The sequence below is a fragment of the Sitophilus oryzae genome, unplaced genomic scaffold (genome assembly GCF_002938485.1).
Source record: "Sitophilus oryzae breed Bouriz unplaced genomic scaffold, Soryzae_2.0 scaffold_1353_pilon_pilon, whole genome shotgun sequence".
NCBI classification, from domain to species: Eukaryota; Metazoa; Arthropoda; class Insecta; order Coleoptera; family Curculionidae; genus Sitophilus; species Sitophilus oryzae.
The window spans coordinates 334,915-356,268 of record NW_022146008.1 but is presented as its reverse complement, the minus strand read 5'-3'; the positions used below and the strand labels follow the sequence as shown (position 1 = coordinate 356,268).

The 21,354-nt window shown below is 33.2% G+C and overlaps 2 protein-coding genes across 2 annotated transcripts in view; one reads left to right on the top strand and one right to left on the bottom strand.

The window, feature by feature from the left end:
* Window positions 1–660, bottom strand: part of LOC115875201 (laccase-5-like) — a gene marked incomplete at its 3' end in the record, with an annotated part of 9,795 nt that extends 9,135 nt beyond the window's left edge. The window contains exon 1 of the mRNA XM_030890605.1: window positions 604–660. Within this exon, the coding sequence (XP_030746465.1) occupies window positions 604–660 (57 nt within the window). The remainder of the gene's footprint in view (window positions 1–603) is intronic.
* A 2,744-nt stretch (window positions 661–3,404) lies between these two features.
* On the top strand, window positions 3,405–20,948 carry LOC115875200 (abhydrolase domain-containing protein 2). Its single transcript, XM_030890604.1, has 6 exons — window positions 3,405–3,465; window positions 10,087–10,254; window positions 15,521–15,707; window positions 16,260–16,493; window positions 16,557–16,672; window positions 20,302–20,948. The coding sequence occupies exons 1-6, from the start codon at window positions 3,405–3,407 to the stop codon at window positions 20,484–20,486; spliced, it is 951 nt and encodes a 316-aa protein (XP_030746464.1). The 3' UTR covers window positions 20,487–20,948.
* Window positions 20,949–21,354: the final 406 nt, after the last annotated feature.

Below are 21,354 nucleotides of genomic sequence, written 5' to 3'. Positions count from 1 at the left end.
CTCGATATATCGAAGAATTATTCATAGTTTGGCATCATGCAACGTAACTTTTAGTAAAAAAGTATAAATTTATTATAGATTATTTATGGATATTTAACTAAGTATATACTAGATAAATATTTGACTGTTAAAGGGGCTCTCATCAGTAATTTTTGCTTCTATCACGATAATCGGCTACTACTGGTTAAAAATTACATTTTTTTTCATCTAGATGGCTGAAAATTGGCATATTTATGTAAAATAAAACAAGAAACGACTTTTTCAAATAAAATTTTTCAAAATTCTGCCAAGAACCCTTTTTAGGGATGTATTACTTTATATTTGAAATTGGACAGATATCCGAGAGCAACAGGTGAAATTTTCTGATGTAATTTTTAATATAAATCAAAGCAGAAATTATTGCCGAAGCCAATAAATAAAAAGAAGTTAAATATGATGCAGAGTTTATCTGTGACACTCTCTCAAATATTATTTATAAGTATATTATAAATATGTACCTTTCTACAGATGCGAAGTTAATTGCTTAATTGTCCAGACAGTATACCTCGGATTTATAAATGTAGTCGTTAAATCAAACTAGAACAGTTATCTTTCATTACGAACTTTTACAAACAGTTTTAGAGACTGAATGTTAAACATTAATGAAAGTAAGTTATCCATTTTTAGGATGCGAGGCTGGGGTCTTAAAAGGCAGTAACTTTTCCCTACAGCCACTATGTAAAACGCACGGTCTACAAATAGCTTATTACGCATGGTAAGCAAAACGCAGGGAATACACATACTTTAGGCGGAAATCACTTCGCGAAATTCAAACAAACGTTTAACTGAGCATTAAACCTCAATAAAAGTTATCCTTTTTTAGGGCAATCTGGTGGTCTTAAAGGGCAATCGTTTTTACCTCTATCACTGTGTAAAACAGGCGGGAATGCACTATCTATCCGTGCGGTAAGTAACTTATTACACACGGTAAAAAAAGATACGCAAAACGCATATTATCTGGGGAACAATTGCTGCGCAACAAGCTTTCGCTATAACAACAGTCAAATTCCAAAAAATTTTGACTTTACCTAAAAAATATGCATTTAATTTTGTAGTAAATTCTATCTTAGGTGATATATAATAGTACCGTCGATAGAAGAAATAAAAAGATGCGCAAAATTTGTCCCAGATTTAGTTTAGCTCTGCGCCGCTGTGCGCTGATAGTAGTTTGTCGCGCAGCGGATATAGAATACTGTACCGTAGTTCTGCTTTCAGTATACAGAGTCGTTGCCGGAGACAGTGTTGCCAGAACTACTGATTAATCCGTAGATTTTCCGATTTTGGATACAGTACGTTAATAATACGGATTTTCTATGATTAAATAATCGACATTATATAAAATGCTAATGTTTATCTGTGTCGTCTCTACTGAAGTAACGACTTGCTCTAGAAAGTTGATTTTTTTTACTAAAAGATAGCTAATTGGCTCTTCTAAAAACTGTCGTCGCCGGATTTTTTGTTTTTCATTTAATTAAAAAAATAAAAAGTATTTTTTTTCTGATGTCGTGGCGGATGCGCCAGGCTTCAACTAGTTTAATACATTTGAAGCCTGGCCAAACCAAACCAAACCAAAAAAGATATCAAAAAAATAAAAAATACCGTTTCTATAATATCGAGGGGAAATACATATGACGTATTTTTTGAACCATCCCGACCTACCCCTAAGGCAGCACCACTACTCACTTGAAAATCTTAAATGGCAACAACCCACTTGTGGCGCCTTTTTGGAAAGCTCATGAAAAATGCTAAACGATGATCATAAAGTGTTTAGGGTGAAATTGAAAAACTACCCCTTACACGAAAAATTAGTTGGACATTAATGAGAAAAGTGATTTTTTCAGCATAAGTTACAAATTGGGACCCAGCTAAATGAGTTTTTTTTCAAACTACCCCGACCCACCCCTAGGTGCCACCCCCTCACTTCTAACCTCAAGATAGCGCCACTTGTGACACCTCTTTGGAAAGCGTATAAAAAATGCTGAACGACTGTCATAAAAAAGAACGAAAAAAATAGAGCCTAAAAATAAAACAAAAATGTCAAAACGTGTCAAAATTAATAGAATGAATTATTTTTGTATCCATGAACGAGCGAGAGAAAAAAGCTGGTACAAAGAAATTTATTATAACTCTTAATGAAGACCTCATACACTTTCAGCAAGATGGAGCCCCTTCGCATTATTCTATTGTCACAAGGCGGTGGTTGGATAAATATTATCCAAGGCAATGGATTGGCAGAAGGGGTCTAATCGAGTGGCCGCCAAGGTCACCTGATCTCGCTCCTTTAGACTTTTCTTTGTGGAATTACACTAAATGCATAGTCTACAAGACAAAACCAGGTTCGTTGCAAGAATTGCGGCAGAGGAGAACTGAAGCATGTCGAAATATTCCGAGAGAGACTTTCCAATAAGTGAGAGAAGAATTTGAAAATTGTTTGTATTTTTGTATGGAACAAAACGGCTGTCATTTTGAGCAATTATTAAAATAAATTATCATTTTAAATTTCTTTCAAATTGTCACACCTACATTTCTTGTCACTAACCAGTAATTAAAGTTGAAGTCTGTATGACCATCGTTTAGCAATTTCAATTAGCTTTCTAAAGAAGTGTCACAAGTGGGGTATCGCTATGTTGAGATTAGAAGTTAGGGGGTGCCACCTAGGGGTGGGTTGGAGTGGTTTGAAAAATACTTCATTTGCGTCATTTAGCTGGGTCCCAATTTGTAGCTTATGCTGAAAAAATCACCTTTTTTATTAATGTCCACCTAATTGTTCGTGTAAGGGTAGTTTTTCAATTTCACACTAAAAACTTTATGATCATCATTTAGCATTTTTCATGAGCTTTCCAAAAAGACGCCACAAGTGGGGTGTTGCCATTTAAGATTTTCAAGTGATTAGGGGTGCCTCCTAAGGGGTAGATCGGGGTGGTTCAAAAAATACGTCATATGTATTCCCCCTCGATATTATAGAAACGGTTTTTTTATTTTTTTTTATATCTTTTTTGGTTTAAAAATTATAGCCATTGTAAGTTTTCAGTGGCCCACCCTGTATAATATTATATGATTAAACAAAGAACCGCGCCAGAGTTGGTTTGGAAAGCAAGTTAATTCATATGTAAAATATTATGTAAATGTCAATAGTCCTCATTTTCAAGCCAACTAAACGACTTTTTTCGATCATACGAAATATTCAGTACCTATAAAAGAATTTTTTATTTTGTTGAATAAATTCTCAATACATAAACACAGATTTGTCATCCAAAGATATTATCGTCAAACGTATTACAGATATTACAGATTTTATATATGGCAACACTGTCGCTTTTAGTTCACACCGTCTTCATATGCCATCGCTAGCCGAATGAAAGAAAATGAGTGTTTTATGCATTGGCTACAAAACGAGTAGAGACTCCACCGTACAGCACTTGAGACGTAAGGGGAAATCACGCCTTGTAACGAATTTGCCCATTAGGTTGCGTATCTTTCCAATTCTTTCAATCAACGATAGTACAGTACATGTTAAAGAGATTTTTCATGTTTGTTTTGCAATCCTTTTGGTGTGTTTTGTTTATATACCCTTATAACTCTAATTCTTTACGCTCCCGAAGAAAACATAAACAATGTCCAAATATAGAGCTTTGTTGAAGAGATGTAGAATGTTTAGGAGGGGAGTTAATCACCGCGACCTTACAGATCTATTGTGTGTTCCCTTTTTTTGAGTTATAACTAGTTATAACTCATCATACAGTTTCAGGGCTTTAACAAAAGCCAGTATCTGAGACGGCTGCACAGAGGCCAGCTATCCATCCTCGACATCAGCCGTATCAAAGTTCATGGCACGAACGGTCGTCGTCTCGGCGCACTCAGTGATAAGGTGTTCTGGTGTTGTTCCTCAGTTTTAGCCTACTGAGGTGTTCGTTGAGGAGGCAGTGTCCTGTTAGAAACCCCGTGACAATCCGAACATTAATATATAGCTTTAGAATAAATTGAGTTTGATTTAGAACAGACCGCTTCTCGAGAATATATCGTCCCATTGCTGCCAAAAGTCACTAACTTTCTTTTTATTACTTCCGAGAAAAATGTGTCTAAAGAAGAATTGCATTGCATAAAGATGTTATAGTTAGTAACTATTCGGTATTAAAATAAAACATAAATAGCCAGACATCGTAGTTAATGACTTTTGCAATCGATTCTCCGATTCAAAACATAGTTAGTGATTGAATTTGGTTGTTCGGAAAAATGTTAGTTAGTGACTTTTGGCAGCAATAGGACGATATCACTGTTAAATAAATATACCTATTCTATCTATTATTTTATTTACTTTTTAAAAATTTTATAATACTAAGTCATTTCATCTAAAATAAATATCATTGTTATATATTATATTTCTCTGAATATCAGTAATATTTGTCGTCACTTGTTTATTGAGACCACATGCAAGATCACACCACTTGTTATCATCATACTGGCGACTTTTTATATTTTATATTTAAAATAGAACAAAGTTTCTATATATCCGAGTTATAAATACTTCTCTGAACATACAGAATTACTTAACTTTTTTGTCATTCTTTTATTTTGTGGATATTCACTTTTATTACTAGAACCATTTAGGTACTTTTTGATACATATTTCTTATTAAAAAGTCTAGTAAATCTATAGTAAAATGTATTGATTCTACTAGAATTAGTACATATACAAGTAATACCTAGTTTTTTACCAGTAAAGATTTTTATTTTAGAAATTCCAAACCATATAACTAATTATGTATTTTCTTTTTGCCTTTTTTAATAATCTTTTTATTTAAATATTTGGATATGTAAATGTTTTGAAACTTACACGCTTGTATGATATTTGATTTATACCGGGTGGTGCAAAATTGAACATGTAGCAATGCAAAAACAGGCTAATGCCAACTGTCAACATACCTTGAATTATCAAGTTATGGTTTCGTCAATGTCAAATGGTATTTCTCAAAAATAAGGCTTACAAAAGTTCATTTTGGTCATACTGTAGGTATTATGACGTTGTAGTATTTACGTTTGACTGTAGGTATTATGACGTGGTAGTATATAGGGTGATTTCTTTTGAAAACTTGGATTTTTACATATAAAATTGCGCTATAAGTTAATGAAAGTCGATATATTCGATCTGTCTAAATCAACCGATTGGATATTCCACAGGGAGAGCAAAATTCGTATTTATTTCCGTTCGTTATAATATTGCTCAAATTTTTGTTATTTTAAATTCAAGTCTATGTATATTATTTAAAAAATCGAAACTCAAATAAAATTGCTTTTCAACGATATACAGTAGTGGCCAAAATTATAGCAACTTTTAATTCTTTTGATTCTTGAAAATTTTATTGAAAACTTAAAATTGGCGAGTAGCGAGTAGTTTATAATTTATTATTATTGTATTTTACTCAAATCTTTGTTTAATATGTATACAATTTTTTATCATCACACTATGGTCAAATGGAAATACATTTTAAATTTTTTGCTGGACAAAAATATAGCAACTATTTTTTGTAAAGATAATATTCAATCAGGTTCAGACATTTTGGCGAAATGAAAACGCAGTAATAAAGTACATTTACAACGTTTTCAGATGGAGCGGAGCGTCCGCGACTTCGAGCAAGTACCATGAGTTTATACCGTGCTGGCAACTGTTACTTTTGGGTCGGCATTTACATGTGTGGAAGTAAATCGCATAGGGATCTTATTAAGTCGGAGTGAGAGAAATGCGACCGACCGACGCGACGCGCGACGGTGTGCTGTTGCGGCGTTGCCGATACGCCTTTCCCTATCAAGTAAAGTAAAATCACGATCGCAAACCGCTTATTTTTAAATGACTTTTTTTTCAAGAGATAACTAGATAAAATCATTAAACATGTTTCTGAGTATCTGAAATGGAATTATAGGGATATCGTTAGGGTGTCATTTTTTTATAACGAGAAAACGTCAGTAATCGCGATAATTTAAAAACTCAACTTTTTAACACATAACTAGCTATAATTCAAGAACCATTTTAGATATTGGACCTTTTTTTATTTTCAAGATCGGATATTTTACAATATGTTTACATAAGAAAAATTCGATAAGGTTGTTTTTTCTTTTCAAAAATTGTAAACAATCCATCCATTTACTTTTAGAGCATAGCAATTTTCAGCAATCGTGTAATTTTTTTATTGATAAAGATTTTCACATACTGTCTACAAAGAAAATACAGCGGAAATATTAACAAAGTTCTTGAAAAACTACAATCTATTATTTCTAATAGAATTCGAGATATAGATTTTTGAATTCAGAGTTCTAATAGCGCGACCACTATCGAACACCTACTCAATTCCACTTATTTTTGCAAAAATGCAAGTGATTCTAGCTTGCAGTTAAAAAAATTCAAGCTATAGGGAAAATTACAACGATTCGTTAATAAATGAACAAATTAAGTATCACGAGACGTAATTAAATCGTGAAGCTGAACGCATGAGATACACCTTTTCCTAGAACTTTAAGTACTGACAGAGGTATTGATTGGGTCGACCGGTCAACTGCGACAAATCTGCTATATCCCCTTCCACGTCTCTTAGCGATGTGCACAGTTTCTCGGTTTATTTCATATGTTTGGCAACGTGTTTACTGTCCTCTCTTTATTCAGTACATTATAAACGCATTGTACTCTTACATACGAAAATCTCGACCCAAGACTAACCTTTGCCAGCCCTTAGTATGTTGCCAACGAATTCTATCTATTGCTCTCTTAAAGAATATGGTTTTATTATATTCTTTTGAGACTTTTCGAGAAATATTTTGCTGTAATCGTAAGGTTCATTCATCATAAATGTCCTGCGCGTATCATTGGCTCGCCCCCCAATTCCATTTTTATTTATTCTATAAAAGATTCTGGGTAATATCCTGAAATTAAATTTATTAATATTACCGATTTATTTAATGAGCATATCCTTGTTTACAAATTGATTTGGTATATCATGTAGAACAATAATAACAGAGAGTTAATGGAATAATATCTTTTATAAAACTTAATATTCGATAAGAATTTATCAATTTGGGCAAGTGAAAAAGTATTTGTCGCTAAGATACCATTGACCGCTTAATTATACTTAATTATAAGTGTCATTAAAGTGGAAAGGTTGTCTGATAACTATAGATACACGTCAATTGCAGAAAAGTTAAATTTAAAATTTGTTTTTAAAAAATATGTAGATTACCTTAAATTACAACTGAGGATCGTTTTTTTTGTGCAACACTGCATATATCAATGCTTTGAAGCAATATTGTAAAAGGTTCGAAATTCAAAGTTCAATTAGACACTTATACAGGGTGTCCTGTAATTTATTATTAAATATTATTACTGTTAGTCCAACCTACAGCAATTTCAAATAAAAAAATAATGATATATACACTTTTAAGATAATTACAAAAAAAAACTAATTTTAAAAAGTTTAACTGTAACTCTAAAACTATGCATTTCCATAATCATTTATAGGATTTTTTTTCATATTTTTTGATGAGGAATCAATGAGTACTTATTTAAAAATTTCGCAAGTTAGTGATATTAAATTTTTTAAAGGTTGCTATTAGACTTGGATCAAGGCACAGTAATAAAATTGCGTTTATCTCACCAAGGAGGCCGAAATAGATAAAATATCTAGAGACAACAAAAGACAAAAAAGTCAGTGGCGTACATGCTTTTTTTTAGTAAAATATTCCAGTGATAATCTATATGCACGTCCCTGGTAAATATGTCGACACTTTTAGCTTTAAAATATGTGTCATTTATAGTAACTTTCACCCTCAAAATTTCATTCGAAACGCTGACAGTACTTAAGAAAAGTATAATAAATCGAAAACATATTAAGAATTTAACACTGTAGCTACGAAACAAAGCGGAATCGGTCCTATGTTAATATGAAAAATAAATCACATTTTTCTTAAGGAATCTCTCCACAAGAGATGGCACATGTTTTTTGAAACACCCTGTATACTAAGAACTAAATTAACTAAATTATAAGATCTTTCAAAATTTGTATTCATCCTCCGAGGAGTGGACATCTACTTACTGAGGGTATACATTTAAATAAGTATTTGAAAATCTTTATTTGCAAAAGTTGTTTTTATTTTTACTAATTTTACTGTATTAAAAAAGTACCGTATGATCGAGAAAATACGGCGTCAGCGATGGCTATGGAATGAAGATCGCTGTCATTTTATATGTAAATTTATATGGGAAACGTCATCGATGTTCATTTCCCAGCCAACTGGACGCCGTTTCGATCATACGGTATATATCACTTCAAGGAAAAAAAGAAACATTTTAAAAGATCGAAACGTGATAGGTTATAATCATTATAAGTATTATTAATTATTCTTATACTTAAGAAGAATATAATAATTATACTATTAATATATTCTTCTACTAGCGTGTACCAGCGACTTCGTTCGCGTCGAATTAATCATTTGTAATGGTGATGATAAAGCAAAGCAAGAATTTCCATTAACGTACAAACTGGATAAAATTTTCTCACATTTATGTCAGCATCAGGGTTCGGAAAAATACATGTTACTTTTAAAAAATACATAATCTACATTACATGTAGTTAATGTAGTTTATGTAGAGAGTGTAGTTTATGTAACCTATGTATGTAACTTTCAAATATCAAAGGTTTGAGGTGAGGTTATAATAAGTTGAAGCTTTAAAAACACATAATGTATTTAAGAAAACAGAAGAAATATCGCTTTAAATATAATATTTACATCATATTATCTCTATTACATCTCATATAAAGAAAACTTATTCATAATATCAATACATAGTTTATTAACGTAGTTTTCATGTAGTTAATGAACGGGAAAAGACGTAGTTTTTGAAGAAAAACTACACGTAGTTAATCAGGTAAATTACGTCTTAATTAACTACTTCCGAACCCTGGTCAGCATGAGAAAAAACAATATGGCGATATTATTATATAACTTGGTAATATTTGAGGGGTAGTTTCATCTCGTTGGAATTTGACTTTCGAAAAATCCGTTTGCCAAAAATAAGCTTTTTACGTCAAGCAGTTTAAGCAGAATCGTGGTTAAGAAATTACCCAACTTTTTGGAACACCCTGTATGATTTTTTAAAAATTTTTAACCAAACCAAACCTAACCCAAACAAATAAATTATGCTTGTCCAAGCGTTTTCCCGAAAGACTAACCGTTTTTTGAATAACAAATATTGTAATATTTGAGGGGCGTTTTCACCCTCTTGGAATTTGAGATTCGAAAAACCCCTCCTTATCGAACCTCTACACCCCACAGTCAATCCGTTTGCCAAAAATCACCTTTAAACGTCAAACAGTTTAAGCAGAATCGTGATTACTCAATGGTCATATTTTATGAAACACCCTGTATAAATTTATAAAAAATCTTAAAATATGTAAAACAACAAAATAAAATATAGGTGTTTAAGAGTTTTTCCGAAAAACTCACCGGTTTTTAAATAAAAAATATTTTAATATTTGAGGGAGTTTCATCCCTTTAGAATTCGAGTTTCGAAAAATCCCTTCTTATCGAACCTCTACACCCTCAAGTCAATCTGTTTTCCAAAAATCAGCTTTTTAAGTCAAGCGCTTTAAGCAGGATCGTGATTAATCAATGACCAGATTTTTCGAAGCACCCTGTATACATTTTTAAAAAATCTTAAAATATGTAAAAAAACAAAATAAAATTTACCTGTTTAAGCGTTTTTTCGGAAACTTGACCGTTTTTTAAATAAAAAATATTGTAATATTTGAGGGGTGGTTTTACCCTCTTGGAACTGGAATTTCGAAAAATCCCTTCTGATTGAACCTCTACACCCAGAATCAACCTGTATGCCAAAACTGAGCTTCTTACGTTGAGTGGTTTGAGCAGGTTTAGCATCGTGATTAATCAGTATGTCAGTCACTTAAGGATTTTATATTTATATTAGTATAGATTTTATTCAAATTAACTATTAAAAAATTATAAGATGGTTAATTAGTTTAATTTTATTTATTTTGTATTTCAGACGATATTTCGATAGCCATATGTCCTGGTATCTGCAACACATCAGAGTCCGTGTATATACGAACCTTTGTTCATTGGGCTCAGTACCATGGCTACAGATGCGCCGTTTTGAACCACGTGGGAGCCCTCCCCAAGGTACCAGTAACGGCTCCGCGAATTTTTAGTTACGGTGAGTACAACAAAAGCCATTTTCAATTTAAACAAATATATAAAAAGTTTAAAATATAAAGTTAAAATTTATATGTATCCGAGTATACATGTATCTCTTATGCCTGGTAAGTATTTATTAAAATGATTATTAATTTTATCAGTCCATATCTGATATCGCTTGCTTAATATATAATTACTTAATATACTTAATCAAGTACATATGTAAATAATTAAATTTGATTCTTAGTAATGTGGTGCAAGGGCTCTCACAATGGTATTTAAATTTGTAATACTGAAGTACGTAATCTAAGTCTAACTACATTAGATTAGATTGTTATAGCTTACAACATAATATTTTTGTATATTCAACTATACTCGCTAATGGGAATAACCAAGAAAGACTGTAAAAGAATAGAGTGGATTCGGCAAAAGACCCAGGTAATAGATGTCATCCACAGAATCAAATCCCTTAAGTGGCAATGAGCAGGACACCTGGCAAGAAGTACGGACAACAGATGGATCACAAAAATTACAGCGTGGCACCCACGAGGAATTTAGAGACCTAGATGAAGACCAAACTTGAAATAATAATAATAATAATAACGTTTATTAAACATTTTCTCTTGAAATTAAAACAGATATAAAATAGTACAGTACAATACAACATAATATGTTACTATATCTAATACACATTATCTAAGTACAATTTAACTAAGACTATTTAAATTTTAAGAATCAAAATAAACGTTAAAAGAATTACCACAAAGTAATAGAATCACTTGTATGTGGAAAGGAATACAATTTAATTATGACAATATATAATGTTCACTGGCACTTATGAAAATTTATTTTGTATATTTTAAGTTAACTAGGTCATTAAATATATCTCTACCTCGATCAACCATCCATTTGCATACCCCAGAGTAACTTTTAACATCGTTTAGGAAGGTCGGTATAATCGAGGTGCAAAAAACTTTGAAGATCTTTGTCTAACAGTTTTAGAGCATAAACTAGGATAAAACGCCTTATGTCTAGTTTCATATTCATGGTCAACATGTTCAATAGATATTTTCCCCTGATAAATGAATTTTAAAACATCTAGGCAGTATAGCTGACGTATATCCAGTAGATGCGCCTGCTTAAAGAGAACGTTTGAAGAGAAAGTTTTCTTTTTATTGTAAATAATTTTTATGAACCATTTTTGAACAGAATACAAGCTCTTTAAATGACATTCGACTTTAAAGAAAGAAAGATTATTAGATTATTCTTTCTAGCTAGTTTTTCTATTATTTGAACCCTGCTTTCCAAGTCGTTGAGTTTACTTTCTAATACAGTAATGTTCTCTTTTAAAGTTTCTGTTTGTATCGCTAAATCTTCTCTGACTGATTTAATATCTTCTCTTAGCTCTTGTTTGCTGTTTTGTATCAAGAATTTTATCTCTTCGAATTGTTTGAACATTACCGTATGAACCATTATTTAAGAAAATATCAGGATATATCCTAGTCAAAAAGAATGTTTTTTGCACTTGGCAACGTCGAGCCGCTGTAGTTCAAAAACTGGGTCAAATATGTATTATTATAATGGACGTGTGATGGTTCAGAGTCCAAAAGGTTTGAACGCGGCGTGGCTTTTTATACCAAAATTTTACTTTTAAGGATATTTGACGGTTATAGATAAGCACTTTTATATTTAAGGGTTAAGGCTTAATTTTGTAGACTATCTTCAACAATTTTTTCTAATTTTCTTCAACGAGGAACACTAAAAAACTTAAAATTTTACACTGCGATTAAACTTTAATTCTGCTTCACTTCGTGCCAACGTTGCCACTTCCATGGGTCCATGATATTAGGAAATTAGTACGGATAACTTGGGCCCACACGCCAACAATAGACATTAAAAGAAGGTTAAATACCTGGGGGTTTGGTTCGACTCGGGCATGCGAATGAACTCACACGTCACAGAAATCAGGAATAAAACGACTGGCATCATCCAGCATCTGACGAGAATCACTCCCAATATCGGAGGACCCAGCGCGGAAAAAGGAAGACTTCTAGCTTCGGTAGTTCATGCGACCATACTTTACGCATCGCCAATCTGGGACAGATCCATGCGCTTCAAACATTACGAAAACATGCTAGAAAGGATAAACAGGAAGTTAGCACTCAGGGTTGCATCGGCATACTGCACATGTCCAACAGTAGCGGTACTGTGTCTTGCGAAGATACCTCCTATCAGTCTACCGATTGAGGAAAGAAACCAAATATATAAAAACGGAACCTCCTTCCGGAAAGAGGCCAAAAACATTGTACTAGAGCAATGGCAGACACGATGGGAAGCATATAGCAGGTGGACAATGACTTTCGTACTTAATATCAAAGATTGGATAAACTACGACTAGGCAAACACGGACTACTACATCACGCAAGGCTGACTCCCCTACAAGCTGATATTGCGAGGCGTCAGACTCGGCTAACCATACACTATTTGAGTGTCACGCGCACGAAGATATACGGGAAAACACAGAAACAGTATGTGGTACGAAGATTATTAGAGTAACGTCGGAAACCTTCTAACATCATTGAACGAGAATATCGAAGCGATTTGCAGCATGTTAAGGAACATTATGAAGAAAAAGGGGAAGGGCGAAAAAGACAAGATTTGGGTACAGACAAGACCAACATAGAAGAATGATAAGTATTATTATAAGTCTAATCTCGATGAAATGCCTTCTGCGGTACTGGGTGCCACGCCCTTTCTAATTCGAAGTTCAATAAAACACAAAGTTTACTTAATCTGAATGAGTTGCATAGAGGCCACTAGCTTTTTAATTTTAACAGCCGGGTGGTCGGGGTTCAAAGATATTAATAAAAGGGCGCCACGAGATTATACTCTATGAACTCGGCAATAAAGATGTAACTATTAAGTAGACTTCAACACTAACCTCGAACTGTTGAGTGCAACTATCATGAACTTCAAATATTCTATAACTATTTGTACTTAAGTGACTCTAACTTAACTATGAGACTAGACTGTAAATAATACTACTAAAAATATTTAAGCAATATATTGAAATATTAAAAAGTTAAATAGGATATATAAAAAGTTATTATATAAAGAAAAGAAATGAATGAAATGTAATTGAAGGTAAATGAAAATAGATGTAAAGTGAAATGAAATTTAAATCAATAAAACTAAAAGTATGACGTCATAATCCCCCTTACTTAAACTAAGTACAAAATCCTGGGTAGATTACAAATATCAAACTAAATCTAAACAGTCTTACTCTAATCGATGTACAATCTTGAAACAACTCGGAAGTTCCTCCGGCTGAGCTACGGTGTATAGCTACAGGGTGGCTACGGCGGTGCACAGCAGCTCGGTGTACTGTCACTGGAGCCCACGGATTTCAGCAGACGTACGGATGCCGGCCAGGTGTAGGACTTCAAAAGGTGAACATAAAAAAAACCTCAATGAGGGTTTATGATGTCCAACGGGTAACTCTACACACGGGCAACAGGAACGGATGGAATTCTGGACTGTTCTGTTCTACGGTCTGGATCGGTCTTCTTGCTCTTGAACTATCGGGGACTTCTTGGGCACGTGGAATCGGAATATCGGTCGGAAAATTTGGCTATTTAATCCCTTACGGAAATTGGTCGGCGGTCCATACAAATCAACAAAATCCAACCACGTCTCTAACCAAATGTGTTTCGGAAGCATTAATCCTTCTCTAGGAAGACCTGTTAACTACCAACAGGAAATGCTTCACGAAACGGCAGCCAGTTCTTCACGACGACACTCTTCAGTCGGTGGATACACAAGAAGTGATGCAAGGATTCGATTTCCTTCACAAAACCAGATTTCAACCGGAAATCTCCCTCCAGGATATAGATAGAGAACTATATATCTCGACTAGTCCAACTCACAAAAAGGCATAAATAAAAAAACGACGTTCTAGAATATTTTTTTCATTGTCATATTTCATATCCGGTCAATGAACGAACTTATTCACAAATTCCCACCATTAAATGAACGAATTGCACACTGCGATCCACATCAAAATAACCAATTTAACTACGAAATTTTATCTGATAATTATAAAATTTCAATAACCAAAACAAAGGATAAATAAATCCAAAACATCTGATTTGATCTGACAGTGACAAGGGACAAGTGATGACCAAAGATTTAGAGAGATGGACAAAAATTCTAATGCTGGGCGGCATCCAGTGATAATATTCTGTGGGTCTATAGCGCGGTGTATATCGATTTGCAGCATGTTAAGGAACATTATGAAGAAAAAGGGGAAGGGCGAAAAAGACAAGATTTGGGTACAGACAAGACCAACATAGAAGAATGATAAGTATTATTATAAGTCTAATCTCGATGAAATGCCTTCTGCGGTACCGGAATTGGCGAGCTTAGTGCACAGATGGGTTTTTAGTAGGTAGGCCTTCTCGCATGAGGGAGATCCCCACACACCAATATTTTCGCCAAGGCGTTTCCCGTCTATAAAAAAAACCAGCAATAGACTTACTTAGGGTTTCCAAACCGGGATCCCGAAATCCCGATAATAAATCCCGGGATCTTGAAAATCTCGAAAGATTTAAATGCCCAATCTAAAATGATTCAACTATACACTTTAGTCTTGAAAACATCATATTTTATTTGTACTAAACGGAACGTAAATATCTAAAAGTTATATTTCCGAATTTGCTATATTTTTTTTCAAGATTTGATTTTTTTTAATCACTAAATATGAATTTTACTTTGTTTTGTCTATTTTAATAAAGCTCTTTTTTCATTTTCTTTTTGATATATGTATGTATCTGCATTTTTTTATTAAGTATTTTTTTAGACTAAATTTCTCATTCTGATAGTCAATGCCGGGATCCCGCGAGGTTCTAATCCCGGGATTTCAAAACGGGATCCCGATCCCGAATATTAGAAACACTAAATATACTATACTATTAAAATAAATGCAGTGGAAATTCATAATCATTGTTTAATTAGTAAATTATTTTTGTCTCTTTCATTTAACAAACTATGAATTAAAATTAGGATGGATCACCAATTTAGTTAAATCATATTTAATATTCTACTCCATATTTTTATCCAGCATATACATTACTTAGTTGAATTAAAATAAAAATTAAAATTAAAATAAAAAAAAGTACTGAATTAAAATTAGGATAGATCACCAATTTAGTTAAATCATATTTAATATTCTACTCCATATTTTTATCCAGCATATACATTACTTAGTATTTTATTTATTGTTGCAGGAAATACAGATGACTTCCACGCTATGCTCCTGAATTTGATCAATCGTCATCCGAACACAAAACTAGTCTGCGTTGGATTTAGCCTAGGTGGCAATTTAGTTACAAAATATTTAGGAGAACTAGAAAAAGTAAAACATCCCAATATTATCGGCGGAATATCGATATGTCAAGGATACGACGCTATTGAGTAAGTAAAAGACTCAAAAGTTAAAAGAGACTATTACGCTGTACTGTTCGGGTCGATCTTATGGGTCGGGTAAAGCGGATGTGTGGCCGAAGGAAATGTATATTATATTTCAGAAATCTGCCTAAGGCTTAGCCGGATCCTGTCGTATTAAGCCACGTCCAAAATTCCAAACACGTGCTTTGATTAAGGCTTGGTTAAAGTTTGCAGAGCTTCAGCATTTGCCATAACATAGCGAGCAATTTGTTACAAAACCATAATAAATTATATATCACTGTAATCACAAAACTTCAATCTATTTCCGTTTTCTAACGGAATTTTAAATTATGTCTTTATTTTCGAGAAAATTTAGTCCAAACATAAGGAATATTTTGTTGATGTTTGACCATCAATATCTTTAAAATAAAGAAGTTGTTTAAAAATGTGCTACAAAAAAATTATTTTATATTTTATTGTTGTATTTTATATTTATTATATTAAATACCAAACGCTTATTTTGCTACTTTTTCGAACTAGTAAAATACACTTTTAAATGTAACTTAATTTTTTTTATAGGGGTACAAAGTGGCTCCTGAATTGGCAGAACTTCCGTCGTTTCTACCTGTACGTCATGACCGAAAATCTAAAAAATATCATTCTGAGACACAGCAAAGTATTATTGAGCGAGGAAATTAAACAGAAGTTTCAACTTGTTGAGAACGAGATCATTTCTGCTGCGACACTGCCTGAACTAGACGAAGCCTATACTAGAAAGATACACGGATTCAGCACAATTACTGAGCTATACAGGTATTATATTGTAAAGGTTTTATTTTTTTCTGAATTTATTTATGGTTTTTTTTTTATTTTTAGATGGAGTTCGAGTGGCAATTATTTGTCAAATATTGAGAAACCGATTATTTTTGTCAACGCGAAAGATGATCCGATTGTGCCCGAACCGTTGTTGGAACCTATAAGAAGCGTTGCAGGTAAAATACTAAAGTTAACTTAAATATTTATCTTCAAAGTAGATATATGGCTTAAAATCGAAAAATTTTGTAGCTACAAATTCATCAAAAGGTGTTCTTGTTCAAAAGTTGTACTGAGTTGAACTTTTAAGTATGAACTAAAAATAATTACCTGTGATATTTTCACAGTGAAATGGCTAGAAATGGCTGTTGTCTATTCAGGTTCCTATTTGTAAGTTTGTCAACCACCATTGGTTGGTGATTTGTGTCGACGGGATCCTGCAGGTCTTCCTTGTTCTTCCAAACACAACACTGCTAATTCACTGTCTTGCGATTTTTAACTGTTACATTTATGTTTTGATTTTTACTGTTAAGAACTACTATACAAAAAAGAATATACCTATATAGAACTTAAAGGAACAATAGGAATATAAATTATTCAAGTAATTAAAATACAGGGTGATCCGAACTGTACCTATTCCGGAAATTTCGACTGTATATTCTGCAAATAAAAAGTTTGTATAAATGTATGTCCTAAAATGTCTAGTTTTGGAGATACTGGGTGTAGAAGTTTCATTTTTATTTCGGTTTTTATTTTCGGGAAAAAATAAAATGCCCGATCTAAAATGATTCGACTTTATACCTAGTGTTTGCTATATTTATTGCAACAAGAGTTGTATTTTTTTACTTAGTATGAATGTTACTTCGTTTTGTCTATTTTAATAAAGTTCCTTTTTATATACAGGGTGGTCGGAACTGTATTCCAGACATATTCTGCAGATAAAAATAAGTAAAAAAATTCTTATAAATTATATAACCTAAAATGCGTAGTTTCGGAGATACAGAGTGTAAAAGTACCAGTTTTATTTCGATTTTGCCCAAATATTTTCTGAAGGAAGGTCAATATTCCGATGAAAATTGGTATCTGGGAGTTGTTTTAACATGAGAAATTTGATTTTGATGTCAATATGACTCCTACTTGTAGAGGGCGCCACCTACATATTTTTTAACTGATTAGAAGAGTAATAACTTTTCGTCCGTACCTGTATAAAACTACTGAGTAAAAAATATACATTTACGACATTTTCTTATCGGCCAACCCCGAGCTCAGAACTAGTTAAAGGTTCTGTACTGTACAATGCCAAAAAAATGTACAATCATCTGCCTTTGAGTATCAAGTCGCTTTCATTCTTTCCCGCATTTCGCAAAGCTCTGAAATCATACTTACTGGAGAGAGCCCTATATGCGGTAAACGACTTTTTTGTTGATGTTTAATCATGAACAATTTTGAATTTTAAAATTTTGATCATATCACACACTGGTCAAAGATCAAGTATTTAATATTTTATAACTCTTAAAATTATATTATCTATTTACTGCTTACTGTTCTGCAATTGTCCATGTATGTTCTTTTTGAAATTTTAATGACTTAATTTTTTTTGAATTGTATGATTTGTATTCTGTATTTTTTGTTGTTTGTATATTTTTTTGTGCTTTTCTTTGTTTTGTGAATGCTTTGTCGATGAACCTGTTTTGGCTGTTTGCACAACAAAGCGTTGTTTGTTGTCTACGTAAAAAAGGTCTCTTGGTAAAAACTACGAGTAATGGTTCTCAAGATATTTAGAATTGAAATTATCAATACCTGTCATCATTGACATAAATAATTATTAAACATGTTGTCTAAATAGTTATTAGACTGAAATCATAAATTTGAAATGCTTTTGTGCTGTGAAAAGTTTAACAGAAACTGTTTTATCATGGTTTTTTCAAAAAAGAATTATGATTAACTTAAAAATATAATATATATAGAAGTCGGTTCAGAACGTTCTACGACGTTTTCCGACACCTAACCTCCACTCTTGTCTATTTAGCCCTTTCCAGAGATCATCAGGTATTTCTCTATTTTCTAGTTCTTTATCCACACCCTCCCTCCAGCTTCATCGCGGCCTACCTCTTTTATTTCTGCCTCGAGGTGTCCACAGTAAAATTTGTTTTGGTATTCTGTGATCGGGCATTCGTTGCACATGACCAAACCATATGAGTTGTTTTGTTCTTATGTCGTCCACAATTGTGTGTTCTGCTCCCATAATCTCCCTTACTCTGTTGTTGGTTATTTGTTCTCTTTTCGATTTTCCAGCAGATCTCCTCCAGTAATCCATTTCGGTCGCTAATAGCATGTTCCCTGTTCTGCTTTTCAACTGCCATACTTCGCTTCCGTAAGTTATTATGCTTTTCACTACTGTATTATATATATTCTTCTTATTAGTTTTAGAGATTCCTTGATCCCACAGTACACCATTCAATATAGATATTGCCCTTCTGCCTTGCATTATTCGATCTTTTATGCCATCGTCGAGTTTTCCATCGTTAGTTATTTTTAATCCGAGATATTTATATTTGTCGCAGTTTTTTATCACGCTTCCATCCTCTAAGACTATGTTCTCTTGTGGCCCCCCTACAGTCATACATTCAGTTTTGGTGATATTTACCTCCAACCCCCATTTCTTATACTCCTCTATCAGCTTCCTTGCCATATATTCAAGGTCGTCGTGATCTTGAGCTAGGACTATCTGGTCGTCCGCAAAAAATAGGGTGTATAGGGTGTCCTCATTTATTAGGGGGATTCCCATTCCTCTACACTTAAGCATCCATTTTTTTAGTGCTTGTTGCAGGTATGTTTTGAATAGTATAGGAGATAGGCAACATCCCTGCTTGAGGCCTTTTGTAATTTTTATGTTTTCTGACAATGAGTCTCGTATTTTTATTCTAGCTGTGGTGTTCTGGTATAAGTTCTTAACTGCTTTAAGTAGGTTGTGCTTTAAGTAGTGTATCATCGTTTTTTCAAAAAAGAATTATGATTAACTTAAAAAAATAATAAGTTCTCAAATTTATTATTTTAGTCAAATAACTATCTACTCAAACTTTTTATTTTTTATCAATAACGATATGTATTGACTATTTCTATTCTAAATATCTTAGGAACGGTTTCCCTTAGCGATTTTTACCAAGAGACATTTTTTACGTAAAAAATTACGAAAATATATTTTTTTTTCACTCAGTAGTTCTATGCAGGTACGGACGAAAAGTTATTACTCTTCAAAACAATTAAAAGATGTAGGTGGCGCCCCCTACAAATAGGAGTCACATTGACATCAAAATCAAATATCTCATGTCGAAAAACTCCCAGACATCAATTTTCATCCGAATATTGACATTACTTCAGAAATTATTTGGAAAAAATCGTATTAAAAATGAAACTTCTACACCCTGTATCTTCGAAACTAAGTATTTTAGGACATACGAACTTTTTAACTTACTTTTGTTTGCGGAAGATGCTCCCGAAGTTTCCGGAATACCGTTCGGACCACCCTGTATATATGTAGCTACATTTTTATTATGTATTTCTTTAGATTAAATTTCTCATTCTGATAGTCAATCCCGCGATAAATAATAATAAGAGGTTCTAATCCCGGAATTTCAAAACGGGATCCCGATCCCGAAATTTGGAAACCCTAGTTATAATTGTCAGATGACAAAACTACTCTAGTACCTCATTGCGCTAGCTTTTGGTAGAGATTCAGATTTCACACTACATAAGAATAGAGAAGGGAAAAGAAATCGTTAACCTTACTTTTTTTTTTTATTTTCAGCTGAAAAACCGAACGTGCTTTACATCGAGCTGGCCCACGGCGGCCACCTCGGCTTCTACGAGGGAGGTTTGATCTACCCCAACCCGGTAACATGGTTGGATCGCACCCTGGTCGCTCTAATCGGAAGCCTGGCCCTACACTACGACGACAAAATCGTCAAAACGAGGGCGAGCCTGAGCATTTAACCGTCTTTGTTTTCCTGTATGTATTATTTTTCCTTGCATTATTAAACCGAAGGCACAAGCTAGCCAATAATCAACAAGTCTTCGCGCCTTCGACTGTGTGTCTAATAAATATGAAGTTGTCGAGTGGACAGAGTATTCGGTACTCCAGAAACAGTGATCTCTGTATTTTTTGTTCTTTTTTATAGATAAGTATCGCGATATACTGGTGGGTATCTGTTTCCGTATTAATGAAAAAAGAATTAACTTGCATAGATCTAAAAAGGAACTAATGCATTTAAAGGGGCATTCCAAGGTTCTCGTGCATTTATTCTTCTTTTTGTGTTAGTACATCGCGAGAGAATAGAGGCGTTTCAGTTACAGTTTCATACTATAGGCTAATTCTACGATAGTAAAGTAAGGTAATTATTGGGAAAACTGGAAATCGTCCGATTTTCACCAAGATTGGTATACAGAATTTTTCTTTATTGCAGCCCTATAAAGTAATAATTTCACTATATTTCATTATATTATAGTTTATCTAATAGGCACACTTGATTGAGGATAGAAAAATGTACAAAATTTTACTGAAAAACATTTTTCTTAACAAAATAACAAAGAAACTTGAGACCAGATGGAAGTTTGACATTTCATATATCCATCTTTCTCTCTCCTATGTAATGAGATAGACAAATATATTCTGATCTAATTTAGAAATTTGAAAATTTGCAACGTTGTCCTTTCTTGTATTTTTTGGGAGATTAGGGATTTTAAATAAATTACCTATTATGAGATCTGACAATAGTTAAATATACCTATATCCACAAAGTCGCACGAAAGAGTTTTAATTGCATTGGTTTCAACTTCTATGCGGAGGGGGTTAATCTTTTTT